This window comes from Solea solea, chromosome 19 (assembly GCF_958295425.1).
Source record: "Solea solea chromosome 19, fSolSol10.1, whole genome shotgun sequence".
NCBI lineage: Eukaryota > Metazoa > Chordata > Actinopteri > Pleuronectiformes > Soleidae > Solea > Solea solea.
Window position 1 is genome coordinate 8,179,795 of NC_081152.1, and position 26,875 is coordinate 8,206,669.

The 26,875-nt window shown below is 41.6% G+C and overlaps 3 protein-coding genes across 8 annotated transcripts; 2 read left to right on the top strand and 1 right to left on the bottom strand.

Moving 5' to 3' along the window:
- Positions 1 to 160: 160 nt before the first annotated feature.
- Positions 161 to 18,896, top strand: sec16a (SEC16 homolog A, endoplasmic reticulum export factor). Of its 6 annotated transcripts, XM_058618234.1 has the most exons (32): positions 161 to 242; positions 1,906 to 4,202; positions 4,737 to 5,261; positions 5,382 to 5,533; positions 5,649 to 5,737; positions 5,913 to 6,024; positions 6,285 to 6,483; positions 7,888 to 8,071; positions 8,201 to 8,343; positions 8,599 to 8,660; positions 8,843 to 8,981; positions 9,202 to 9,444; positions 9,537 to 9,634; positions 9,729 to 9,810; positions 9,920 to 10,037; positions 10,139 to 10,250; positions 10,358 to 10,463; positions 10,680 to 10,820; positions 10,930 to 11,043; positions 11,346 to 11,544; positions 11,619 to 12,133; positions 12,225 to 12,269; positions 12,560 to 12,721; positions 12,829 to 12,906; positions 13,023 to 13,079; positions 13,184 to 13,304; positions 13,604 to 13,741; positions 13,837 to 13,919; positions 14,125 to 14,196; positions 16,303 to 16,362; positions 17,166 to 17,234; positions 17,372 to 18,896. In XM_058618234.1, exons 2-32 carry the CDS (start codon positions 1,980 to 1,982, stop codon positions 17,444 to 17,446), a joined length of 6,516 nt encoding a protein of 2,171 aa, XP_058474217.1. In that variant the 5' UTR covers positions 161 to 242; positions 1,906 to 1,979; the 3' UTR covers positions 17,447 to 18,896. The 6 variants fall into 6 exon arrangements, with proteins under 6 accessions (XP_058474217.1, XP_058474212.1, XP_058474214.1 ...); XM_058618229.1 differs by having other exon boundaries at positions 1,906 to 5,261; XM_058618231.1 differs by having other exon boundaries at positions 1,906 to 5,261; positions 16,303 to 16,341.
- Positions 18,897 to 19,236: 340 nt separating this feature from the next.
- On the bottom strand, positions 19,237 to 22,494 carry LOC131446787 (uncharacterized). The gene is made up of 6 exons (XM_058618235.1): positions 22,127 to 22,494; positions 21,926 to 22,040; positions 20,807 to 20,919; positions 20,550 to 20,649; positions 20,253 to 20,362; positions 19,237 to 20,097 (listed from the first exon to the last, which is right to left on the bottom strand). Exons 1-6 carry the CDS (start codon positions 22,215 to 22,217, stop codon positions 19,988 to 19,990), a joined length of 639 nt encoding a protein of 212 aa, XP_058474218.1. The 5' UTR covers positions 22,218 to 22,494; the 3' UTR covers positions 19,237 to 19,987.
- A 199-nt stretch (positions 22,495 to 22,693) lies between these two features.
- On the top strand, positions 22,694 to 25,612 carry rpl28 (ribosomal protein L28). The gene is made up of 5 exons (XM_058618236.1): positions 22,694 to 22,778; positions 23,213 to 23,300; positions 24,530 to 24,653; positions 25,248 to 25,366; positions 25,475 to 25,612. The coding sequence occupies exons 2-5, from the start codon at positions 23,220 to 23,222 to the stop codon at positions 25,562 to 25,564; spliced, it is 414 nt and encodes a 137-aa protein (XP_058474219.1). The 5' UTR covers positions 22,694 to 22,778; positions 23,213 to 23,219; the 3' UTR covers positions 25,565 to 25,612.
- The last annotated feature ends 1,263 nt before the right edge of the window (positions 25,613 to 26,875 follow it).

Genomic DNA, 26,875 nt, shown 5'->3' on the forward strand with positions numbered 1-26,875 from the left:
AGTGTTTCCAACATATAGGCATATGATGTTCCTAATTGAATTTCTTAGCAGGTGTGAATGTGTCAAACCTTAGGTGAACACAAATTGATGAGGATAAACACACGGAATAAACCTTTTTTTTACAAGCCCCGCCCTGTAATGACACAATCGTTGTTTGGCCTGTGACGCTGCTTGTACACGTAGCCTAGTAGGATGTGTTCAGTGAAGATGGCGGTGTGTTGGACTCACTTACCTGCATATTTGTAAGAACTTGTTTATATCTGTACACATTTACCACATCGGGTAAGAGTAAATACGAACCATCGTTAACAATGTGTTACATTGTGTACGTGTTTTATGTGTTTGTCTGCGGCCTACCTCAAACTATTACCCTGTAGTTAGCATAGGCTAGTTAGCTAGCGGTGCTTACCAAGCAGCGGTAGCTAATACTAGACGTACAAGGCAGTAAACCTGTTAAATTACGCTCGACAAGTGTTGAGTTACCTATAACCGCACGACATGTGTCCACGTCGGTGTTTTAATGTGTGTGATAGGGTTCAGTCACTGGTTGTCAGACAGTCTTTGGAAGTTTTGGGCTTCGGGAAAAACCTTGCGACTTGGCACGCAGAACAGTGTAGCTTTTCACCGTTAGCTTTGGAGCCGACCGCTGTCCTCGTATGTTTTTAATATGCTACATTAAGTTTAATTCGCCCAAAACTAGCTGATTTGGCAACCGCTTCGATTTAACCAAGTGTCAGGGAAAGATCGGTAGTAGAGTCTTGAGATTCCTTTGATGCTTTAAGGTTATAACTGCATCAGCAGCGCTTGTTCAAACTAACTGATTTTACTGGAGAGAACAGGAAGGAAGATGGAATAAAGAAGTTAATGCAACATTTCGCATCCATACTGGCGTCAAAACAATTGCACAAGAAGACAATTATAAACAAACGGCGTATGTTGTATGCTAACATTGTATGTTCCTCTTCACAATGATTGTCGGTTAGTTAGGACATCGACTGTGCTAATGTTAGCTCACGTCTGTGGAACGGTTCACACGGTGAAAGAGCCCGTCTGGCCAAGACTATTTGTCCCCTAGTCCTGCCTGTTACTCCCTCTCTTACATGCCAAACACTGACGTACCTCTGACAGATCGACACCGCCTGACAGTGTGGTCCTCTGTCAGGGCAGCGTGTCAGCTCTTAGCATCATACGTTAAATTATTGTGGTTTCTTCATTCATACCGCTGATCTCGCTGGTAGTCAACGTTACCATCAAAAACAAGAGCTGGACAGTTCAGGACATTAATTATTACTAACACTGAAATGGTCCCCCTGTCTTAAACCAAATTAGATGTTGAATGATGTTTCTAGTAGCCACCATATTCAAAAGTAAGATCTGTCAGTGTAAAAGCTGTCACCTATCTACTTTTGTGATTTTCTGATTTGGCTCACTCTTTAAGTAAAATACATTGCTGTTATCAGCAGCCTGTTATATTAATTTAGGAAGATCATTTTTTGGTTTAATAAAAATAAATCTCTATTATATGTTTGTCATATAAGACACGTGGATGACTGAATCTTCACAGACATGGCATTTAATGGTTTTTCACTGTTAAGTTGTAGAAGCATTTTTGTAATTTAACAGTATAGCATTCTCCTACAATTGCTTGACTTGTATAAGTGTGAAAGTAAAACCACATGTCACAGAATGCCACTTAATCAAAGTTAGCTGTCATTACAATTGTTCTGCTCAGTATAGTGTTGAACCCATTTATTACTAAGACAATCTTCTTGGTGGTAATAAAGAAATGACCATGTTGTACATTTAATATAAACAGGATCTTAGGTTATTGTACAAATAAGGGTGTGGCAAAGTCCACCAAAGAGCTTTTTGTTAACCACTCCCTTGTTCCTCTCCTTTATTCAGCTTCGCTTGACTTCAGTCTCTGCAGAGACATCTACCAGAGTGACCTGACCCTCAGACTTGTCTGCACTGCAGCGATGCAGCCCCCTCCACGGACTGGACCTCCAGGAGCCACTGGCCCGCCTCCCTCTGGGTCCAATATGTTCCGCAGGACAAGGCCTTACAAGCATACAGCAGCTACTGCCACAATGCCACCTGCTGCCCAGCCCATGACAGACCCTTTTGCTTTTGTTAGGGGTCCTCCTCCAATGGCTGCAGGTGGTTTCCAAACATTACCAAGCAGCAACCCTCCACCAATGCAAGCGTCACCAAACAACATGTATTCTCAAGCTAGTGGAGGGCTGCCTCCTCAACCACAGTCATTTGAGAACATCCCAGCTGTTGCTTCTGGATCCTCACCATCCTTAGTTCCTGGGGTGACCCTATTCAACCCTCACAGTACAGTATCTCCTGTTTTCCCAGTTCCTAGTTCTGCTGGATATGCGTCTTGCAACACCGAACAAGGCTACTTTTCTAATTCAAGAGAACAGACACCATCTTTGGCCACACAGCCAGTACCTGTGTCTTCAGCCCCCAGACAGATGCACTTTAATCAAGACTTTCAAGGACAGCCAGCTCTTCAGCCTGGGCCCTTCCAAGCAGTCCCCCCCACCACCTCTTCATCTCAGTGTGCCCCTGATCATGGAAGTCGCCCTCCATCAGTTCAGAATTACTTCCAGCCTACCAGTGACCCTCCACCACAACCTTTTCATGTACCTCCACAGTCCCAGCTGTACCCATCCCATGCCCCGTCGCCCCATCACAGCACACCAACCCCTCCAACACAACTTGGGGATCCGCAGATGCACATGCCTCTTCCTCCCCAGAACCCTGCAAATGTCCCTAGTACTCAGTGGTCTGACCCAAATGTTCCCCAGCAGCATATTTCTCACTGTCAAACTCAAAGCTATTTCACTCAGAGCTCTGCTACCCATGACTTTCGGCACAACCAACCTACACATGACTCAGGCTACCACCAAATAGGGACTGGCCCAGGCCAATCTCAGCTTAAGCTTGACTCTGGCGGTTCACAACATGCGTCCAACTTTGGGGCTGGGCCCAGTTCTGCCCTCCCCCCAGTACCATACTCTGAGGAGTCTGGTACACTCTCAATGTTCTTTAAAGACAATGATGTGGAAAATGAGGAGACGTTGGCTGGAGACAGAAACAAGGCAAATGTGAATGGTATTCCTGAATCCTATCCGCATCACAACCCACAAACCCACAGTGTCCACACAGATGCCCCTTTGGATTATCAAGGAGCACCTTTTCCGGAACATTCTCATGTACCATACATGAATGATGGCAATCATGCAGCACAGTTAAATACCCAGAAAGCCCCTGATGCTCAGTATGATCATGTGGAGAATCTAGAGTGTGCCCCAAATCAGGAAGTATTGCCTAGTGAAATCCATGGTAGTCCTGCTGCTACTGCAGTACATGAAGTAGACCAATTTGAAACTGGGCCTAACTTGGAGGCTCCAGATTCTGTTCCGAGACCAATGAGATCTGCCAGCGTGTCATCCAACTATAGCAATATGAGCCATGGAAGTGGAACTGGGGCTCGCCGGCACCAGGGTGTAGTAGGTACGTTTATTCAGCAGGAAAGCCCTCGTCTCATGGATGATCCTAACCTATCTGCTGCCACTGGAGGTTACTTTGAGCAGATTGACACTTCTCCAGCTGGAGATCTGGGTGCAAGACAGAGTTCCCTGGAACAGATGTGGCATCCCACACCTAGCCCCCCCAAACCAACCGGTGTCTTTCAGGCAAGTGCAAACAGCTCTTTTGAACCTGTGCGCTCACATGGGGTTGGGGTACGTCCTGCTGAAGTTGATATGGCTAAAATTGTAGCAGAAGGGGGTGCAGATTCCACACCAGGCAACCTGGAGCAGCCACCAGACAATATGGAAAATGTTTTTGGCTCAGGACACCCCTTGTCACCCCCTATGTCTGGAGGTAGTGTACCTCACCCAATACACCCAGTGGTTTTTTCCCACTCTCGACCTTCATCACGTGTTTTTGGCGCAAGTCGGCCTTGTGAGAGCCCTGCCACTACTCTGTGGGCTCAGAGCGATCCCACTAGCTTGGGTCCCAATATTCTCTTAGCCCCTGCTCTCCCAACAGTTCTTGCCCCTTTACGAGAGCCCAGTGATGATGTTATCCAACCTCCGGAGGATGGTCCCCTGGACCTCCATTCCTCCCAGAGAGTCCAGCCAGCTTTACAGCAACATTCAGAGAATCTAGAGAACCCTCCACAGGTGAGTGACATAGAGTCAGCTGACTCTCAAGGCAACATGGGATATGCATCTCTCCTGGTGTCTGATTCACTTCAACAATCTGTGTTGATTGCCCCACCTGTGTCAAATTATAGTGTGATTTCCCCCAGTACCCCTTCTAAAGCAGCCAGTCATCATAGCCTTACTACCCCACCTGTGAAATCACTCGCACAGGCACAGGGACAGGGCACCAGCTCCTCCCAATCACCACCAATAGCCTCTAATCCAAACCCTCTTTTTGCCCCTGGACCAATAAACTTCAATTCTTCAGCCTCTAACCAAGGTCCTCTCAATCTGACACGAGACAACACAGAAGTGACAACTGCTGAAATCACAGCTCGGTCACAGCCTCAGCCGGTTTCTCTCGTTTCTGCTACTGTCTCTAATCATAATCACAATCAGAAATCAAATTATGAACTGCTTGATTTTTCTATGCACCAGTCACAAAACCAAGCTTCTGGCCATCCTTCCTCTCTACACGAGTCTCCACAGTCTAGTAACGGATTTTACCTACAGGTTACCAAAGATGCTCAGCAAGGGGTAAGAATGGAAGGGAATGCCCCTATCCAGACCCCAGATTCTTCATCTACCCCACAAGTACCACTGGCACCCCCCCAAGCAGCTTCAAACACAGAGCCGTCACCAACAGAAACTCGTAAGACATCAGAACCTCAGAATGTACAGCAGGGACAGGGTGATGGTCCTCATGTTCCTGCGAGTGAAGCACAGCCTTCACGTGGTCAGCATCCAGCTCCAGCACAGGTGTCGGCTGCAGGGGAAGGTCCTCCTCCTGCTGCATATCTTCCAGGGCCTCGTCGTCAGGTACCTCAAGATGCTCCACAGACAGCTCCCACAGATCTACCACGACCACAGTCCTCTTTAGGTAGCCAGCAAGGTTCTGTCCCCCCTCATCCACTGCCAGGACAGATGTATGGTGGCTACTATGGTCATTATGGAGAATACCCAGAAAACAGAGCAGCATACCCCCCTGGCCAGTACCAACAGCCTCCTGGAGATCCGAGAGCACAGCAGTATTATCAAGTAAGTCTTTATTTCTATGCTAGCTTGAGAACTGATTTCTAAAATGTATGGATCATATAAGAGTTGCCACAAAATGTTAAAAGAAAAAAAAAACATTATGTTGGTGCCTGTATGTCTCAGGATGGAGTATACAGGAGCAGAGCAGATCCTTGGTATGGCAGGTATGATGGGCAGACCGCAGCTTATCGTGATCCAAATTACCAGTACAGAGAGCCTCAGCCTGAGCGACCCAGCTCCAGGACTAGTCAGTATTCTGACAGGCCCTCATCCAGGTCAGTGAAAGTATCCATCTTGTGGTGTATTTGGGTTCTTTCTTCTCGAGTATGTTTTGATGTTTCTTGTACTTTACCTATGAATCTCATCTCCTTTGTTTGCTTTCTCTGATAGACAAGGCTATGCTGAAGATTACCACAGAGCAAACCAAAGTGCCTATAGTGAATATTATGCAGAATACCCCAAGAACTATGATTACAGAGGTACGAGTCATACAATGGAAAGCTGTTTACTTACTAGTATGAATCAGCATGATATTTTCCCCAATGCTCATTCAAGTGGTTGTATAGGAATTGATTCAAATGTATTAACTAATTATTGTGTGTATGCATATGGATATTTTTTAATATGAATGACTCTCTCACTCTTTCTGGGAAGGATACAATTATGGACAGTATGACCCTCGATACAGAGGATACTATGATCAGGCATACTGGGCAAATTATGAAGGCAGAGACAACTACTATAATCAGCAAATGTATCCTGCCAGGTATGTAAAGGAAACCACTTATCCGAGTTGTACATGTCAACTATTACATTAATGTACATTTGTAAGCATCGTAAAACTATATGGATGTATTGCTGTGTATAAATTGTGTGCCACAATTATACCTCTGATTGATGGTGCTTATTTTAGTACAAGATGTTGGATTTTAGATAATTTGACTTGCCTCCACTGTGTTTGTCATGTCTATGATTTTATGTGGCATCTGGTCGCTGTGTCACTCTGATTTTGCACTCCCTTCACAGGAAAGATTACTATGATGACCAATGGCGGTACTATCCGGGTTATGATCAAAGTTTTGATGACGATTACCAACGACGTAAAGAAATGTCTGGTGATGACTTTGACCGACGCAGTGTCCATAGTGAGCAGTCAGCACATAGTGTGCAAAGCTCTCACAGCCACCACAGCAGAAGAAGCAGTTTTAGCTCACGGTCACAACAGGTAAACAATTTTCCTTCTATGCATAATTATATTGCTTTTTCCTATTTTATATACCTCCTTATACAGTGTGTATATATAATGCGTCTAACCTTCATTGTGTAGGGTTCCTTTATTTCGCGGTTGATAATTTCTGCTCTCAACAACAACTCAGACTCGTGTTTTCCTCTAGAGATATTCTTCAATCCCCTGACACACCCAGTAGCATCTACTCTGTACCATGAACTATGATATTAAACTGTCTCATGATTCTACATCAGGGGTGGGCAATTATTTTCCCCAAGGGGCCACATGAGAAACAAAAAATATTGTTGAGGGCCGGGCCAAATTTGTATAATTATTTGTATAATTTTAATTTACTTTTATCTCCTTTATCTAAAAAAGCAGTAAATTGTATTGTTTTGGTGTAAATTTGTCAGCATACAAACACACAATACACACAATTACTAACCAACTCTATTAAAAATATCAAATGACTACACTATATAATGAATACTATTATACTATACTACTGTGGTGTAGTGCAGTGACCACAACCTTCCCGCACAGAGCGCACACGCACACGCACACGCACACGCACACACACACACACACACACACACACACACACACTAACACACTAATGCTGCAATCGCACCGGATGAGTTTACATACGAGTGACGGTGCTTCGCTGGTTAAATAACAAGATAATAAACAGGGAGGGAGATAATGATAACTCCTGAACTTAAACTGAGACACTTGTAGTAGATAAGTACCACGGAAATTGTTCTTAATGTTGCCTTCGATATAGGCTGCCTCCAACTCCTTTGTGCGCTCTTCATCAGATAAGGTCTTGTATTTCTCTTTGTGTTTGATCACGTAGTAGCGATTCAGAATATAATCCTTAAACACAGCGACTTGTGTACCACAAAACTAAGCACACAGCTTTACCTTTGACGCCTGTAAAGAAATGTTTAACAGTCCATGTCTTGTTGAAAATGCGCCATTTGGAATTAACCTTTCTTTTTTTAACATGAGCCGACATTTTTAGGGGGCCAGGGGTAACTGGCTAGCGTCGCCTGTCGCTGTGCAGACAGACGCAGATACATGCGTCCATACGTCAGGCTTTTCAAAATAAAATAAAAATAAAAGCAACACAATTGTATTGAATGGTGTTTCACTAATAATAGTTCCTTGGCAGTTTTAGGATGGTATTCGATACAGACACATTCTTCATCTTAAGGGAAATGTGGTGGCTGAATATAGATGCATTGTGTTTTTTGTTGTGTTAATATAAATGATACCTTATGCGTTGAGCTTAACTAGTAGTTGTTGGTTGAACATGTATGCAACTCACAGTTTGTGGCTTTGTCTTTTATCCTATGTCTCCCTAGTTGATCATTGTCTGTTTGTCTTCTTTTCCTGTAGAGCCAGGTATACATGAGCCAGCCTGACTTGGTGTCAGCTGTCTATGATACCACATCCTCCACTCTGGCTGTGGACTACTCCTGTGGACAATACCCAAACCCAGCTGATGCTTCCCAGAACTACAGCCAGTACGTGCATCCCTCTGAGTACACGACAGACAGCACCTGGGTCACCCCTGAGCAGCGTAAGAGAAGATTGCTCTCTTTTAAGACCGTTTGCCCTTTTAAGTATTACTGTTCTCCAAGAGGATCCGTATCGGAGATCGGTCAAAAATATATTTTCATGATTTTTTTTTTTTTGGTCTTAAATATAGCACCCCCTCGTCCCGCAACACCTGAAAAGTTTACCATACCCCACCGCTGTGCCCGATTTGGACCTGGTGGTCAACTAGTCCAAGTTCTCCCCAATCTTCCTTCAGATGGACAGCCAGCTCTTGTTGATATCTACAACATGGAGGTAGTTAATATAATTTTTTTTCATCCATAAATGAACTGGTTCCCCAAAACTACACTACATACCTGTGATTAAATGTTGATCTTGAAGTTATTTTGTAAAGAAAATGACCAAATCTGATGTCTGTACTGTCAAGAACCTACCAGGTCAAACACTAATCCTGGGGGGAACTTGTACAAATTAAGCTCAGATAGTTCAGCAGGTGCACAATGTTATGGCTTTTTAAAGTTGTTTTTCACACCATGTTTGTGTTTGCAGACTATGCTGCAGGATACCCAAGATCAGACAGAACTACGAGCCTTTCCTGGACCTCTTCTGAAGTAAGTGTACACATCTCAATTACTTATAGCTTACATTGTTCTATATCTCAAAATATCAAATGTAAAAATCAAAACCAGCAAAGCAGTAGTATATTTTTTAATACTTGCTGCCTCATTGAAATTGATTTGAAGTTTGATTTGTCTCCTCTAACCAATCTCACATCTTGCTTTCTGTCCATCAGGGAAGATACCCATAAGGTGGATGTAATAAAGTTCTCCCAGAACAAAGCCCTGGAATGTTCTCGTGACAATAACCTCTTGGACAGGGACTCTGCACGTCTGCTTTGGGACTTCATTGTGTTGCTGTGTAGACAGAATGGGGTAAGACTCGGATCGAATTATCTGTCAATAAAGTCGCAAGATCTCTTCGACATGGCTGTATACTTGTTGACTCCTCATACGACTTGACGACTTGTGCCATTGGCGTCGACACATCGGCTTTTCTGTTAATGCTCTAATGCAGACATAATTTGAAAGATTAAGATCTGTGTTTTTGCATGACACAACCTTTTCATCATTGTACTCTACCATGTTTCTTTAGACTGTAGTAGGCACGGACATCTCTGACCTCCTGCTTAAAGAGCATCGCTCTGCATGGCTACCGGGCAAGAGTCCAAATGAAGCTAACTTGATTGATTTCAACAATGAACCGTTGGCGCGAGCTGAGGAAGAGCCGGGAGCCGGACCACTCTCCCTCCTGTCTGACACATTCATGACTGTCCCAGAGAACATGGGGAAGGAAACGGAACGTTTCAGGGAGCTGCTTCTGTTTGGCCGCAAGAAGGTAAGAAATGCTATACTGTCTCATTGCCATTTGCTTTAAATTTTTATCTTGTGTCCTTTTACCATGTGCTCCACTTCGTCTTTACTTCGCAGGATGCACTTGAGGCAGCCATGAAAGGAGGTCTCTGGGGCCACGCCCTGCTGTTGGCCAGTAAGATGGACAACAGGACACATGCACGTGTCATGACAAGGTAAAGTGCCAGTAATATAAAAGTTTATGGCTCTGTGGTTTGTTTTTAAACCTATGATGATTATAATTTAATTTCGTTTGACTTTGTCGTTTAGGTTTGCCAACAGTTTGCCAATCAATGATCCTCTCCAGACTGTGTACCAACTGATGTCTGGGAGGATGCCAGCATCAGCCACTGTAACTACTGCTTTAGCCTTCTCTATATAACCCTCCATTTTTTTTTATGATTAGTCTGATTTAAAACAAAACAAAAAAAACAACAACATATGATCTTGTATTCATGTAGTGCTGTGGTGAAGAAAAGTGGGGTGACTGGCGCCCCCATCTGGCCATGGTGCTGTCTAACCTTTCACACACCATGGACCTGGATGTTCGCACAATCACCACCATGGGTGACACATTAGGTAGGTTTGCTTTACACGACACATTTAACTGTTTAAAAACTCAGTCTTCGCAAAACAATAATGTGAACATTCTGTCTGCACTCATTTTGTTTTTCTAACAGCTTCTAAGGGGTTGATTGACGCGGCACACTTCTGCTACATGATGGCCCAAGTTGGTCTTGGAGTATTCACAAAGAAGAGCACCAAGTTGGTTCTTATTGGCTCCAATCACAGGTTTGAGACAGATGATGCACGTTAATTAAGTGGGTGTGTTTAGAACGCCTCACAGTTTACTCAAAATATGTCACACATGTAACTTTTTCTTTGACTCTTTGCTTTAGTTTGCCCTTTTACCTGTTTGCCACCAATGAAGCTATTCAGAGGACTGAGGCCTATGAGTATGCTCAATCTCTAGGCTCCCATCCTTGCTCACTACCAAATTTCCAGGTAGGTTTTATTGGTCTGATTAGTACATTTATTTTCTTACAGAAGTGTGAATCTCATATCTCATTGTACTTACTGTGTCAAATCAGATTGTGCAGATGTGGTCTTATGGCATCTCTGTACCTCTTTGGCTCAGCATATAATGAATGTTTTTTTAACGTGGTGATACTTCTGAGGAAACGGTAACAGTGTACTCTGCTCTTTATGGTCCCTTGTTAGGTGTTCAAGTTGATCTATGCATGCCGCTTGGCTGAAGCAGGCCTAAGTGCTCAGGCCTTCCACTACTGTGAAATTATAGCGAAGACGCTCCTCATGCAGCCCTCCTACTACTCACCTGTCTTAATTAGCCAAGTTATACAGGTAAGGCTCTCGCTGTTGTTCTTGTCTATTTCCACTATTTTGTCAGTACAGAAATTATTTGGATTTTGACAAAGTCTAATTAATTTTATGCTTCATTTTACGTCACCAGATGTCTGAAAAGCTACGATTTTTTGATCCTCAACTGAGGGAGAAGCCCGAGCAGGAGCTGTTCAATGAACCTGAATGGTTGATTCACCTAAGACAGTTGGATGGACAGATCAGGGTGAGGAATAAGACTCATACTTGCAGTCATAATATGAATACAATTTAGAAACAAAGAATAATTAGTTATTCCTGCATTAATTAGCGATTGTTACCCTCAAATGCTTGAATATTTAACTTTTCAGCTATCAGCAAGAGACATTATCCACAGATCGACTGCTTAACTGATAATTTGCTATCACAGGTTTTGAATAATGAATTGGAAAAATTGCATTATTGCATCCTAAAAGTTAACACTGCCTGAGTAGGGTATACACAGAACATGCTTGGAATTATTTTGACTCTTTTTGTCTTTTTATTTAGACTGGGGTAATTACTTACAGTGCTGACAGAACAACACCTACTCAGTTTGAGTGCAGCAGCCCCTCTGAGTTGGATGAAGCCAGTCCATCTGAACCTTACAACATGCCACAGGAGGTGGATGGCCACATTCCTGATAACCCACTAATGAGCTCTTTACTGCCCGGGCCTCCACCACAGGCTGTACAGCTTATACCCCCAGGTTGGCATAAACTTACTGTCTGACTGTGAGCCAATTCAAAATACATCAGATCTCACCACCTCTGTTTTTTTCAGCACCCACCTCCATCCTTCAAGAGGGAATGGCTCATCATCAGCCTCTACCCCCTGGTGATGCCCCCCAGTTCTTCCCAGTACCTCCCAGTGGACCACCAGGTCAGATCTCCATCTCAGGCTACCCTCCACAGGATTCTGGTTTTTCTGCTCCTCCCTTCCAACCTCAGCCTGAGCAGCCAGAAATGTATCCAGGAGCCCATCAGCAGCCGTGTCTCCCACCTCCTCAAGTGGGCCAAATATCACCGCACATGCCTGCTCAAGTGCCGCATTCACCTGTGCAGATGAATCCCCCACCACTCCAGATGCCTCAGCACATGCCTCCCTCTCCTGGACATATGCCACCTGTAGAGCAGCCGCACCTGCCACACCTGCCACACCTGCCACATCAGCCACACCAGCCACACCAGCCACACCACCCCCCTCCAGAGATGCAGACTGCTCAGCCAGTACCAGCTTCCCCACACAGAAACTCCTTCACACCTCAGATGGACTTCTATGACCACATGGCTCACATGGTCAGTTTTTCTGTCAAGTTGTAATTGTTGTTATGATGTTGCACAAATGTGAGACAAACTGCTCATCAAATTGTTTTACCTGACATTGCAGGGTCCTGTCAGATCAAGGACTACTTCACAGTCTTCAATGCATATGGTGTGTCTTTCTTTAAAAAAAATTATTAATTATTCATTTGAATAACTGTGATTTATTAAATCTTTAACAGTTCAGCAAGCACTGCATGTTACATGCAGACCTGTCCAAACAATCCAAGTGTATTGTATTATAAGTTACAGTATATTAAATGTGAAATGAAGGAAGGAGTTTTATTATCCTGTGAGGAAATGGAAATGGAAAAAAAAATGTCTCTTTATAATAGCTAAGGCAATAGCTCTCTTCAAGAGGCTATATGTCTCTTATTCATACTCTTGTTATTCACTCTTCAGGGTCCAGGACGGCGCTCACGCACGACCTCTGAGTCGTCCACTCACTCTATTGGAAGAGAGCGCAGCAACTCATCTGTCCATCAGGTCTCTCCGCCTCCACCTTCAATTCCTGAACAACCCCAAAAAGAAGGCAAGCGACTGAAGAAAGACTCCCCGAAGAAGGTTCATTCTCACATATAACCTTACAATGATTTATTACTATTACTATTTATTACTATTACTGGAGTTCACTAATACTAAATGGAATTGTGTATTTCCTTTATACTCAGGGCGGTCATGGCTGGCTGAATTGGTTACCTTGGAAGGGCAAGAATCAGGCTCACTTGCCAGATGACAAAAATAAATCTGTAAGTTACTGCTGGTATAATTCAAAGTGATGTTTTAGCTTTAGTTTCTTTTTCATGCACAGGCTTTGTTTCTGTATATCTCAAGTGTTGATGAGAGCACATGTTGTCATTGTCAGATTGTATGGGATGAACAGAAGAATAGATGGGTAAACTTGAATGAGCCTGAAGAGGAGGTCTGTTGTGCTTTTTTTTGTTACATTGTTTTAACTAAGCAATTGAAACTGGGAGCTTTAGATACCACCAAGGTCTGATGTGTGGCTTTCTTTAAATCTCTTAGAGTAAGCCCCCTCCACCACCTCCTATTGGCTTCCCCAAGATGGCTCCAATGCCCACTCCTGGAGGGGCAGCTGGACCCCCAGGCAGTGGTCCCCCTGTCAACATGTTCTCCAGGAAGGCAGGTGAGATGATGGTGATTCACTGTGGCATTTAGTTCAGCAAATACAAGACATGCTCTTGCATTATAGCTCTGACTGTAAACAAATGTCCGTATACATTCAAACCATTGTCAAATGATAAGCGAATCAGCTCCACACAACTTGCTCCGTGTTTTTCAGAATAGTGAATGTAGTGATAGTAGTGAATAGTGAAGGCAAAAGCAGCATTATGCCAACAAGCTACAAAACCTTTAATTAGTGGAAATCAAAGAGACTGCATAATATGCTGTATTCAACTTTTTCTTGTCCCTCTATCATTTCAGGCACTAAGAGCAAATATGTGGATGTTTTGAACCCGAGTAGAACATCTAAACCTGGTGGATTGGCGCCTGCTCCAGCAGACATCTTTGCTCCTCTGGCACCAATGCCCATGCCTACTAACCTATTTGTGCCTAGTTCAGGTGTGTGTGTGTCAAGTGTGAAATAAGTAGATGAAATAAAAAATTCAAAAGCAAATGACCTGATTACATATCCTTTGTTTCTGTTCGTAATGTAGCTCCTGATGATCAGCAGCCTCTGGAGGGTATTGAAGGAGGACATCAGGAGCAGAATACGCCAAACACCAGCACTGCTCCACAGGTATGCCCAGTGATCTAATGTTGAAAAACAGATTCACATTGTAGCTTTAATCCTGAACAGTACCAATAGTAGGCAGTTTTGTGTCATCACTTTCAGAGACTTGTATTGCTTTCATATTAGACAATAGAGGTAAGATAGTCAAAATGAAGCACAAAGCAATTTAACTCATCCAGATTTTCTTCCTTTTGTACTTTAATCTGTTCAGATGTTCAATCCAACATTATTACCACCTGCCCCAGAGGGTCCTTCTGTGCCTGACGGCTCACAATCCGGGGAGGTAAGAGAAACAATGTCCCTGGCTGATGCTACTGTAGCTACAATAGCACCATCATGCTGCCACTGAAACATAATGCTCGGCACCTTAAATGTCTGTTCCATTTTCTGCAGGGCTCCAGATTGCGAATATTAAAAATTTTTTTGTCTAAACTAAATTAACAAGATCACTGCAGACTACCTAAAACAGAGGTCCTTAAAAAACAGAGGTCCCTAAATAGCAGCCTGCAGTGCTTGATCTGGCCCACACCCCAACCCATTGATTCCAGCTCTACATGGACAATACTATTCTCAAGCATTGAACTCTGTGGGTTTGACATTGTGAATACAAACGTATGGCTTTACACCATTTCTCTAATGAAGTGGTGCCGTGCCAGGTTCAAGAGTCACAGGCAACCCACCAAATGGAAGACAATGCACACAGTGTTGGAGATTGATGACAGTGTTAGTTAAATAAGTTTGAGTTTGGAGGTGCAAGATAATGTTTTTTTTATGTTATTAAATGTCTATTTAAAGTCACATATGCAGGGTTTGTCAGGTGCTTTTTTGTCTCAAGGTGGAGAGAGAGCAGTATTGGTTGAGCTGAATGAATCTGAGGCAACAAATGTTTTTCTGGGATCAGGTCAATAGCAGCTTATGCTCTAAATGAGGGACTATGCTGTGAGGTACTGACACATTCATGTTGCAGCTCTAAAGGGGCGATCGGGATTAGAACAGGAGATTGAACAGCTTTTAACCAAGTCTGTAGCAGATAACATTACAGTTGAACAGTTAAACTAGTCCTATTTTCATTGTGACAAGTAAGATTTAGTCGTTAAGGCATTTAGAACAGCGTTCGTAGTAGTCGGAATAAGTAAAATTACATTTGCACCAACTCCCATTTTTCAACATCTGCAATGAAATGTCTTGGGGGTTACTGAAACAGCAATTGTAGTTATTGTACTTATTATAATTATCTACTTATTTGATATTATATTTAAATTGATTTAAAATATATTAACAATATAGTCCGAGCAGTTTAACACCATACAGACGAAAGGAGAAACTGACACCATAGAGGGCAGGCAGATGTGGCAACAGTACTGAGGGAGGAAGGAAGCCAGGTAACACAGTCAAACTTGCTAACTCTAGGGCTGCAACTATTCGATTAATTATTAATGGATTATAAAAAAGAAATTTTTCTCAGATTCTTAATTAACTAACAAAACAAAACATTCGAGAACATCATCATTTCCAGGTTTTAGAAACACTGATCAAAATGTTTCAACATTTTCTGGGCCAAATAATTACTTAATTTAGTGATAACATTTTTTTTAATTATTATTTGCAGCTCTAGCTAACTATGACGTGAGATAGCCTTTGAAGATGAAGCCTTTGAGTTATATTATGTCTTCCACACAGTATTTATGGTAGCTGGCACTACCTTTGCATGCTTTCACCAGCCAATCTGGATTGGCATTATAGGGTAGGGCTTTTGATGTTACAGTGAGGCATTTTTACCACAGTGAGACATCAAGCAAAACGTGAGCAAGCTTTAGTTTCCAGATCTATTTTATCAAGACCACGGGGTCTTGTCTGGTCAGGAGGAGCCAGTGAAGTGAAACAAACACAAACGATCAGTCAGAGTAGGCAAAATAAGCTTAACATCACTTGACTCATGACTTGATAAGTGGAGGGCCATATGAAATTGATTATCAGACCTCTGATATAGACCTTTTTATCCAATATTCTATTGTACAATTTCCTCATAAACATTGCAGTGCACAGCATTAATAGCAGTGATTGCAAAAGCTATACAATTTTTACTTACAGGTAAAACAATGTTATTTCAGTAAAATATCCATTGCCAAATATTTTGCAGTAATCCAGTTCAGATGGAAAAATTCTGAAGGTATTGGAATGACTGACTTTTTTGATCTGGAGCCCTGAGCTGTTGTAATCTAATTCAGGTCCGTGTCTCGTGAATCCTGATTTTCTAATACTGATTTTGTGAATGAGTGGGTTGTGGAAACATCAGTTCTAATTTGCGGGCGATTATTAATATGATTGGCTTGTGGTTTGTTTACTTGTTTGTCTGTCCACTGTTTATTTCCCTCCCTGATGTCTTTAGCTCTCACGCTCTAGCTCAATGAGTTCTTTATCACGCGAAGTGAGTCAGCATTTAAACCAGGTACCTCTAGCTGGGCCTCAAATGGTCCACTCTCCACCCCTGCCTGTTCACACCCACCCTGCTCATTTGCATTACTAGCAACACGCTTCACTGTTTACGGCTGAGGCTTTCGCCACGCAGTATGTCCGTCTTCTCCGTGTTCACCTGCCTGCTGTCTCCAGCATTATTAACTTCACTCTCCACCTGTTAGTCAACGACAGACAGATGGTTAACACCTTTTTTTTTTAGGATGGCAACTGAAACGTTTGCTGTTCTTCAGGCTAGAATATTTCAGTAGGTTATTGGGTTGTCACGAAATGGTGTACATATATTTGGCCCACCTTTTTTGGAAACCTTTCTGTAGCACCTTTGGTTGGTCAGAGTTTGTATCTCAAACACGTACTGGCACAAAATCCAGTCTAGACATTCATTGTCACCAGAGAAATGTGTCCTACGGTTTTAAGACGGCTCATATTCTGTAGCACCATCATGAGACATTTTTGTTTCATATAATTGTGTCTAAATATAACTACAAACTCTGTTTTGATCACACTAGTGCTCAGACAGTCGCTCAGAGACTTTGAGTCATAGATGAGAGAGTGAATCATGCTGGAGACTGTTGCAGGACGAGTCCCTTGATAGTTGTCATGCGATCCCATTGCTTCATTAACCCATCATTAGACTTGCATGGTGACTAAAATGTGTTTAACAGTGCTTTGTAATGCTGCCTCTGTGAATTCAAGTCCTCCTGACTTCATTTGAGCCTCTGTACCATTAGAGAGTAATTCTATGCTCACTGTGGTAACTCTCTCTGTGCGTTGTAGAGTCATCCTGCCCAGGGTGCCGCACCCACGGGAGGCGTCATCTTTTATAACCCTGCACAGTTTGCACAGGTAAGGATCTGAGGGAGAGAACAAACATCAGTATGAACCAGTGTCCTGTGGCACCGTAAAAGACCCTCTTATTTTATTTGTCTTCCTTTTAACTCCATAATCTTACTTCCGTTTGTTGTTTTTGCTCTCTTTCCCAGACAAGTGCACCACTGGGAGGTGGACTCCGCTCTGGTCGTTTGGGCGGTCAGCGCCAGTACCCGGTGATGAAGTAATATTTTCCTGCAGAGAGGTGGCGTGAACAGACTTGTTGGATAGAGTGATACCATTACCTGGAATTAAATGAAGCACATGGACGTCCTGCTCTCTGTCTTATGAACCTTTCTTTTTGCCTGCACCCTGTGAAGAGCATTAAGTGTATCCATCTCGTCGAAACAGATTAACCACTCTGTCTTCTTTTTAATTCAGTAACTGCATCATGGCGTCTCCTCGAAGGGCTTAATCCTGATTCAATAGAAATCAAAAAAGTTGTATAATGGGTTTAAACACACGTAAAGGGGCATCATGGATGTATTTAAACAAACACATTGTCTATGTAGGCATAATTTAATGTACATTGAATATGTTTATCCTATAATCTGTCCAGCTTCTACTTTACACTGTTAACAGAATAATGATCCCAAATCCTGTTTTAGGTTTGTCTTTGTGTCTTAAGTCCAAATGTCCATGTTTGTTTAATTTGTGTGATGGGTAGAGAGAAAGTGGCACCTTTTTAATTTCATGTTGTTATCTGGGACTTAGTGTGCATTTACAGCTCTTCAGTGTCCCCCTGTTTACTGGAGATAGCAATGTTGTGTGAGAATGAATTGTGTTAATAGTGCATTGTCTGCTGTGTCGTTTGCTTTTTTGTCCCTCATTCGCTCTCCAGTAGGCGAAGGATGTCGGAACTGGCTCAAACTGGCTTCACAGTGTGAGAGTTGGAGGAAGTGCAGTGTTAGGACGCTGCTCGTTTCAGATATTTATTTACAGGTCCTCCTGCGCAACAGCAACTCTTTACTGTAATGCTATGTCAGGGAGTCCGATGTCTCCCCTCTTTAAATTTGACAATAACAGAGGGGTGGTCCTCAGATCGTGAGGGATCTGGATAAAAAACTGCATTCTAAATAAATCTATCCAAATATTTGTATATCAGATTGATAGTATTTATGAGCTGAAGACAAACAGGTGTGCATGTGTGTGTGAGTGAGAGAGAGAGAGATCTAATTTTTTCCTGGATAGCTTTGACAAAATGCTTTTGTGATTGATCAGATGACAAGGAATCATATTCTGATCATTTGTATGGGCTGCTTCTGCAGACAATAAATCTTTATCTAAATTGTAATTAGAGGGCCAATTGCACGCTAAAGATTTGGTCGTTTTAAATTCCTGACATGTTTTTATTTTCAGTTCAGTCATTCATTACTGTCGAGCTTTCTGATTAAGTGGTTTGATGTTTTTCTTGTAGACATGAATTTGAGATTTTAAAATGTCCCTGAACCATCTCCTAAAATGTTGGCGTTCCTCTTGTAAAAGAGAAACCCGTAGTTAGAAAAAGGCAAAAACAAAACCGTAATAAATCTTTGGGGTTTTTTTGCGCTTTGTAGCACCATGAGAGAGATGTGTGAATTTTGATATTTTTGATTTCTAAAGTAAAAATGACTCAATAAATTTCATGTTGGAATTTGATCAGAAGAAATAAAGTAATTTTTTGTAGGAGAGAATGAATGAGAATGAATCTGTGCTACCATTGAACGGTCTGCTAAAATGTCAGTGTATTTCAAGGTTGGGCATCATGTACTAGATGAGATATTGTGATGACTAACATGATGGAGGTACCATTACAGTGATATTTCCAGTCAATTTAAACTTCAAAATTAATGTATAATCATAAGGTGTTTTATGTCAGGACAAGTCCCAAGTTTGTGTTTCATTTACCTGAGAAACAAAACAAAGCATCAATTTCTTTAAGAACACTCATGTTTGAAAAGCTCTGAATGTTGGTTTAAATGAAAACTAAAAATGCATATTTACTAGAATTCTTTTTAATTATTATTATTTCCCATACTGTTCATGCACATTCACCATCATAGTTTTATATGCAAGTTATTTGTTATTTGACATTGAACATAAAGAAAAAGCCAAACCTCAGAGAGTTTAGTTTTAGCAAGTCAAATTTCAAATCCATGATGGCAGAGGAATAGAAACTTAAAGGGTTGTAAAAGTTAGTAGCATTTATCCTCGGAGGAACACAAATGTCTGCACACAATGGCATTTGTAGTTAATAGAGAATAGTAGAGAATAGTCAGCCGGAACCAAAGTAGTATTCTACCAGAACCAACATCTCCATCCACAAAGCCACGTTTAACAACAATCTGAGCTGCAGCAAGGGAAATATGAATATTCCTTTGATTATTAACACTGTAATTTTATGTTTTTTTCTGTTGGCAACAGTTATTGCTTTGTTACAAAAATCCAAGAAGATGCAGTTTAGTCTCTAACATGACTGTTGGCAACATAATAATAGTCGTACAGTGACGTATGTCTTGTAATGGGTGTTTGACACTGGCACTTTTCTTCAGTCCTTTTATCTGAAAAGATAAATTCCCAAATATAAAAGTAGGTGGACTGTTTCCTGTTGGTCCACTCACAAGACAACTGGCAACACACTTCATGATCAGCATAAAACTGTGATAGCTGGATGATTGCCTGGCGTGAGGTGTCAGCTCTTCCTATTATCACTTTAACCAAGTCATTAGTGCTGTTCCACTTGTAAAAGGTCATTGTCCAGTGTCTAAAGCTGCTTGTGCTTTCCGAACAGCGACCTTCAGCATTCCAGGGTTGCTGAGCAGCTCTTGAAGAACAGTTGCTTCCATCTCCAGTAACATTCCTACACAGAAAGACAGATCAATGGGATACAAACAAAATATTGTTAAGTGTAGCACAAATGTTTATTTACTGAAGCCATCTGTGTAATTACAGTACATTGATGCTTAATCTACACCTTAAAGGTGTGTATACCGTACCCCACTATAATCTGCTTACCTGTAATATCATTTGCATGAAGAGGATCTATCTCCTCCACCAGTGAGAAGAGCCTCTCTCCCAGTTTCTCTGTGTCGTCAGCATCCAACAAGTCTGTCTGCTCATTCTGCCTGAAGGGAAGTCGCAAGAAAATGTTTCAACACATTCAATTATCAGTCATTCATTAGGTAAAACTCTTCTTTTTATTTGTATACTTAGTGGAGTTCCAATGCTAAATTGCGGCTGGGATAAAAATGTAAGAAAATTAATTTGAATGCATGATTATGTCCTTATATGCAAACATGTCAAGTCACATACTTCTTTAGTGTCTCCAGAGCTACGTTCACCTGCTCCTCCAGCAGTTTAGGATCAGAAAGTAGCCTTAAAACTGCATCTTTGTGCTGCTCCAGCAGCATTCCTGTGGCAAGAAAAGGACACAAACTTTGGATTAAAGATAAGAACTGTATACCCAATATACTATTTTAAATAAGTATTTAAAATTGGTTCCTTCATTAATCCGCATTTAGTGGTTTCATTTAAGAGTGGCATTTTAGGTGTTTGCTGAGGTTTCTTACCTGTTATTTTCTGTGAGTGGCCAGTGTTGTAGACATCCACCATGTCAAACAGCTGCTCCCCAAGAGAGTCAGAGGACACAGACACATCGTCATCATCCTTGCTCGTCACTCGACTGTGAAGAACAGAGAATAAACCATCATAAAAGCATGCTCTGCATGCTTTCTCCACTGCTGCACACAGCAGGGCTTCATCCTGCAGCATCTGACTCAGCACATTAACTATTCCCAGAAATTTAATTTTGACTGAAACTGCATGTCTACTGGCTCACTGATGCTCACAATATTAACTCATTTGTTATCAAAATTTGACATAGAGTTCAATACCCGGCCCTTAAAGCCAGTTACAAACAAAGCATGTCACATACAGTATGAAGATAATAGCTTATGGGCAAACCAAATCCTCCAGGGTCCCACTAATCTTCTTTAGTCAGCATTTCAGTTGCTGCCATCAGACCACAGACCTGTGGCACCAATTTGTCGAAAAGAGGAGCCAAAAAAAGTCCTTCATTCTGTCAGTGCTGGTTGTTCTCTTTAAAGGAATGCTTTGACTATTCTATTTATTTCAGTGCAAACCACACTTTTCTGCAATCCACCTTTGTAACCAGAAGGCTGCCGGTTCATATACCAGGACAGGTCAAGGGCTGAGGTGCCCCTGAGCAAGATACACAACCCCCAGTGTTCATTACTGATGTAATAAGGACGGATTAATTCAGAAGTAGAATTCACTATTACTGTTTGGTGTGTGTGTGAGTGCAAAGATAACACATTCTAACTTCTTTTATTCATGAAATTAGAACTTTTTGTTTGGTGTGATGTGTCTCTCTTTTTTTTATCTTGTGTCAGTGCCAACAAGGATTTCCTATTTATATGCAAGTTTTAAAGGACAATAAAGTAATCTGAATCCACAAGGGCAAACTTTTTGTGAAATTATTTTTGAAAGGTTCAAAATCTTGGATCACAATTTATTTACTTAGGATAAATCAGGGTCCAAAGGTCAGATTATTTGAAAAAGATCTACTGTGAATGAGGACTTGTAAGGACCCACACACTCTAATAATAAGACCAGCCTGTTCAGGATGAAGGACATCAGTGGTGGCCACCTCCTACTCACTCCTGTACCTTGGCTCCTGTGTCAGCTGTAGGGCTCTGCATGCTTTCTCCACTGCTGCACACAGCAGGGCTTCATCCTGCAGCATCTGACTCAGCACATGACGAGGCAGCTCCAGCAACATACCTAAAACATACATGCAGACATGACAGCTTCAAATACAAGTGCTATATGCACTGATACCTGCTGCTGGTTTATTATCTTTAGCTCACCTGTGAGTTTACCAGCATTATCTTTGTGTTTGGGGTAAATTCGAGTGTACAGTTGTTCACCGAGTGTCTCCAGATCTCCTTCTCCCTCCATCACATTAAGACTGACATAAGGCTTTCAAATAATATTTTTTTCCCAGGTGAATTTCACCTTTCAAAACTTTGTGGCGTTCACATCCTCCAGCATTCGTCCACAATATCGACGCTTAAAACGACAGATATTTAATAAAATGTGGTCATCTGGTTTGCTCTTTACAGGTGTGTCCATGCGCTCGTGATCAAATCTACTCCTAGTCTGCTGAGGTCGGGATTAAAACATCTGATATTTGCTGCCTGCTGGATTTCTGTAAACATCAGTCGCACAATGACGACGTCAGACTGTTGCAGAGCGTGAGGAGGACGGTGTTCCTCCGCTGTGTTTGGGCGATAAACTAGTGCTTCACAGAATGACACTAAATAAAATGAAATCATAAAGGAACTTCAAACAACTATTTAGGGCACAGTATGTATTTGACATGCGCATTTAACATGTGTGTAATGCTACACTATAGTTCAAATAATCTATAAAATGTGAATTTATAGATGCGCAGGGATCTCACACAGAGGTTCCGTAAAGCGGCTTCCGGTCTCTCCGGTCCTTTCCCTCTGCTAAAAGGTAACGTGGTCACTGTTGCTGCAATTAGCCGATCTTTTAAATGCATTAGTTTTGTTTTTCTACCTCTTTCTACGCTCATAAAATGTAATGTGTCGCTTTGTCTTGTGGTATACATCAAGTGAATGAAGTGAATGTCCATATGAAGCACATAAATTAACAGAAAAATGTTATGAACGCGTCGCCCCGGCTAGGCCTCGTTGTACTTAGCTGCGGAGCTAATGTTAGTGAGTCGGATTGTAATGAACTGAAAGCTTTCTCTATTTAATTAAAAATGTATCAAAGGCGCTGTTTTGTGTATAATAGCAGTAATACTATGGGGGTTATGGAACTGATACTCAGTAAACACGCTACATTCTAGCTTCCACGGACATGGTCAGCCAGCGTCTGTAAGCTGTCAGGGAAGTTTCACTAACACATGGTCCTGTTTTGTTCAGGTTCATCATGTCGGCCCATCTGCAGTGGATGGTCATCAGGAACTGCTCCAGCTTCCTCCTCAAGAGGAACGGACAGACCTACAGCACTGTGAGTGACCGGAGTGAAAGACTTAAAAGTGACTGAGCTACAACCTCACTCATACCAGGCTACGAGTTTCTCTTTAACAAGATGGTTAAACTCGTTGTTTATCAATCTACTATTAATTTCTATTATAAATAAGTTGATGTGTAATCTGTCCTGAATAGAATATGTCGGCTCTAAAGTAAATGCTAAGGCCGCTCAATACTAATGTACAAACTAGGAACAGTTGAAAAGAAAGAAAAACAACATAAAATAAAATTGTTATTTACATTTTTTTTTCTGGCAGTCAGGTCATTTACGGAATATTTACAGACCCATAGTAAACTATTCTATTAATGTAATGATCAAACATAATGGATGTGTCCAAAAGCAGTTTGAGGAAGTCTAATACAGAATTGTGTAAAAGTGTTGGCCACAATTCTTCATTTGTTAATCTCATAGTTGTTTTAAATTACACTGTATGGTATGTCAGTTTCTACGTGCACATGGTCTGCAAAATGTTTATGGTACTTAACCTGACAGAATGTTCCTGAGCCCTGTTTTCACCAAGCGTTTCAGTTCACTTGTATGCTGTTGATTGTCAAATTATTAATCCTTATGACCCATTTTTGGCACCATTGTGTTGGGGTTCAAAACAGTCCATACCTAAAAGAGTGGAGGGAGACAGTTTGAACAACATGCTTTTATGATTCCAGTTCACTGTTGAACCTGACCACTATGTATGATGTATGTATGAATATATATGCACTAGGTGTTAATCAGTGAATTGAAGTGTCTCTACCTCAGTCCCTCGGTTGGAGTGAAATGCCCTGTTTCACCTTGTTTGTACTGGTACTTTTCTGGTTTATATACTGGGTTTTTAACTTGTGATGCATATGCAGAGCACCCAGGCCAAATTAAGTCAGACTCTGGTCCAAATGACAGTGTTAACTGTCATGGTCTTGTGTGTTATTGTCAGGCTGTACTCTGTCACCCTGGTACAATATAATGCTCTTTGTGTAGCTAAATCAGCCATCACCGTTCCAGTCCTACCCTCCATAGTGAAAATGCAAGATGTACTCTGGTGAACTGTCATGCTTGGTGGAAACACAGCTTTTTGCTATGTAGTTTGTTGAGGGATAAAACATAGACATAGCAAACCTCACCCTGTAGCTGGTGTTGAAGTTGTCATTTATTGTCAACTGTGATGGCACGGGTTCAGAAGGATTGATCAGTTTTATGCATTTGTGTGACAGGAGCCCAACAACCTGAAATCCAGGAACTCTTTCCGTTTCAATGGTTTGGTGCACAAGAAGACTGTAGGAGTGCAGCCAGCTGCAGATGGCAAAGGTGTTGTCGTCGTGCTCAAGAAGCGTAGAGGTAAGTACTTTAATGTTGTTATATTGACACTGTGATAACCTACCTTCTTTACCTGAACAAATGGTCTTTTAATCTTTTGAGCTGTCTAAATATAATTGCTGTCAAATAATGAGCAGATGTATAAAGTCTACTCAAGACCTCACTTAAAAGTGCTTATAAATTACACCTGTTAAAAATCGTAAAGCAGCAAAATTCTAAATGTCTCTACTGTAGTAATGTGATAAAGGGAAGTTGCCTCACTTCTGACCTGATGTGAAAAGTTGTGAGAATTGGCAAAAAAAAAATACTGATCATATTTAACAAAATAAAGTGAATTTGAGTGAGATGTCAGATATCTCAGCCGTTTTTAGTCATTGGCTAAAATTGTATTTTCTGGAGATGCACTGCCTTCTAAGTGATTCACAGCACAAGGAAACTAAATTTTTGAATGTAGTTGTCTGTCCAAAAGATGATTATCGGTTAATATTCTATCTGAGCTGTTGGGACAAGATATGATTGTGTGCCATTGAAAATATGTACCAGATAATCTCAGTAACCGTAGTGTGAGTGTTTACAGTGAAATGACATTGGAATGACTGTTCTTTCTCTACACAGGCCAGCACAAGCCTGCTGGTTCTTATGAGAAGATCACCATCAATAAGAACTCCCGTGCCACTCTCAACAGCCTGAGGCACATTATTCGCAAGAACAACTACAGGAGGGACCTGCGCATGGTGAACTTTCTAAAGACTAATGGCAAAATCTTACATTTAGTCAACACAGTGGTTTTAATTGTTGGTATTTGTTAAACAACTTAACTGAGTGTGAATTCCTCTCCACAGGCCGCCCTGCGTCGTGCCAGTGCCATTCTGAAAAGCCAGAAGCCCGTTGTGGTCAAGAAGAAGCGTACCAGGGCTGCAAAGACAGCATAAACTGATACACATGATAAATCAATAAATGTTTTTGTTGAGAAAAAAACATGACGTTGTCCTGGGTCTTGATTTGTTGTATGAAATGCTGTACATTTTTAGCTAATAATGCAGAAGGTAAGCACAGTACTGTGGAATAAAACTAGATTTTGTATAGTGTCAAATATTGCTTGTTGACTTGCATCTGCACTAAATAGTCAGTTAAAATGTTTGCCACTAAGCAGGTCAGTAATTTAACACCAAAGTTAGCAGAACCGTTCTGCTTGTGATATCTTGTGTCTTATCTTGAAGAGCCTAACAAACTTCAAGAATTCAATTTCTCCTTGGGGATAAATAAAGTCATCTATCTAAGAAGTGATTTAAAAAATGGTCTAATTCTGCATCAACAGAGTTGCTTCAGTTGTTTCCTTGTGGAAATTGATTTTGCAACTGCAATCACCTTAATAAACATCACAACACTTCTATACATTGCACCTTGGTCCAGACCAGCTGGACACCCAAGTTATTGTATGGAAAAAAAAAAACATTTTGAAACTTTCTAAATGGGGCAGCAGTCACGCACGCACATATTTGGAAACACTGAGCTCACCCTCCAGACCTGTGGTAACACATTGACACGCATGAAACTACCAGTGATTGACAACAGTGGAATGATTTCCGCCTTCTCACTGAGAGGATCACAGAGTCATTCGCTGTCCTGGCTCCCAAATGGTAGAACAAGCTCCCCATCGTCATCCGGCCAGCAGAAAGGCTCCACATCATCCACCGCCGACTATAAAACACATCTCTTTCGACTCTCCCTCGACTAAGATGACGATGACACACAAAAAAGCACTTGTACATCGCGCTTATGAATAGCACTATATATTTTGGCTTACTTGAAGCACATACTTCTAGCTCTTGCTTGTACCCAAATGTTGAAATGCACTATGTCACTTGTAATGTAATGCAACATGTAATGTATTGTTTGGTTCATTACAAATTTAGATGACATTCCTGGATAAAGCAAACATCACAGCACAACAAACACCTTGTTCTTAGGATTGCATACAATTACAGCATATAGTTGTCATGTGAAGTAGGCTAGATTATGTGAAAGCTGTTGTGGTCACTGTGCTCGCTGATGTGGACACATTTCATGGATTTTATGGCAGCTTTCCATTCACAGCTTTGGAAGGGAACAACCCTCTGTCACCTCCCCTGGAGTTTAAGCCGATAAAACATCCTGCACCGATCAATTCATCGCTTTCACATGGGATTGAGAAACGCTTTAGAGAAGGACAAGCATGTTGTAGGTGAAGATGACACGGAGGC

Excerpts from the sequence above, each read along its gene's own strand:
- sec16a (XM_058618229.1), top strand. The coding sequence starts at position 1,980 with ATGCAGCCCCCTCCACGGACTGGACCTCCAGGAGCCACTGGCCCGCCT. Across the intron at positions 6,025-6,284 it reads CAGCAAATGTATCCTGCCAG|GAAAGATTACTATGATGACC; the intron begins GTATGTAAAGGA and ends CTCCCTTCACAG. Across the intron at positions 13,742-13,836 it reads CCTATTTGTGCCTAGTTCAG|CTCCTGATGATCAGCAGCCT; the intron begins GTGTGTGTGTGT and ends TTCGTAATGTAG.
- LOC131446787 (XM_058618235.1), bottom strand. The coding sequence starts at position 22,217 with ATGGAGGGAGAAGGAGATCTGGAGACACTCGGTGAACAACTGTACACT. Across the intron at positions 20,650-20,806 it reads CCACTCACAGAAAATAACAG|GAATGCTGCTGGAGCAGCAC; the intron begins GTAAGAAACCTC and ends TTCTTGCCACAG. Across the intron at positions 20,363-20,549 it reads GCTCTGGAGACACTAAAGAA|GCAGAATGAGCAGACAGACT; the intron begins GTATGTGACTTG and ends ACTTCCCTTCAG.
- rpl28 (XM_058618236.1), top strand. The coding sequence starts at position 23,220 with ATGTCGGCCCATCTGCAGTGGATGGTCATCAGGAACTGCTCCAGCTTC. Across the intron at positions 23,301-24,529 it reads ACGGACAGACCTACAGCACT|GAGCCCAACAACCTGAAATC; the intron begins GTGAGTGACCGG and ends TTTGTGTGACAG. Across the intron at positions 24,654-25,247 it reads CGTGCTCAAGAAGCGTAGAG|GCCAGCACAAGCCTGCTGGT; the intron begins GTAAGTACTTTA and ends TTCTCTACACAG.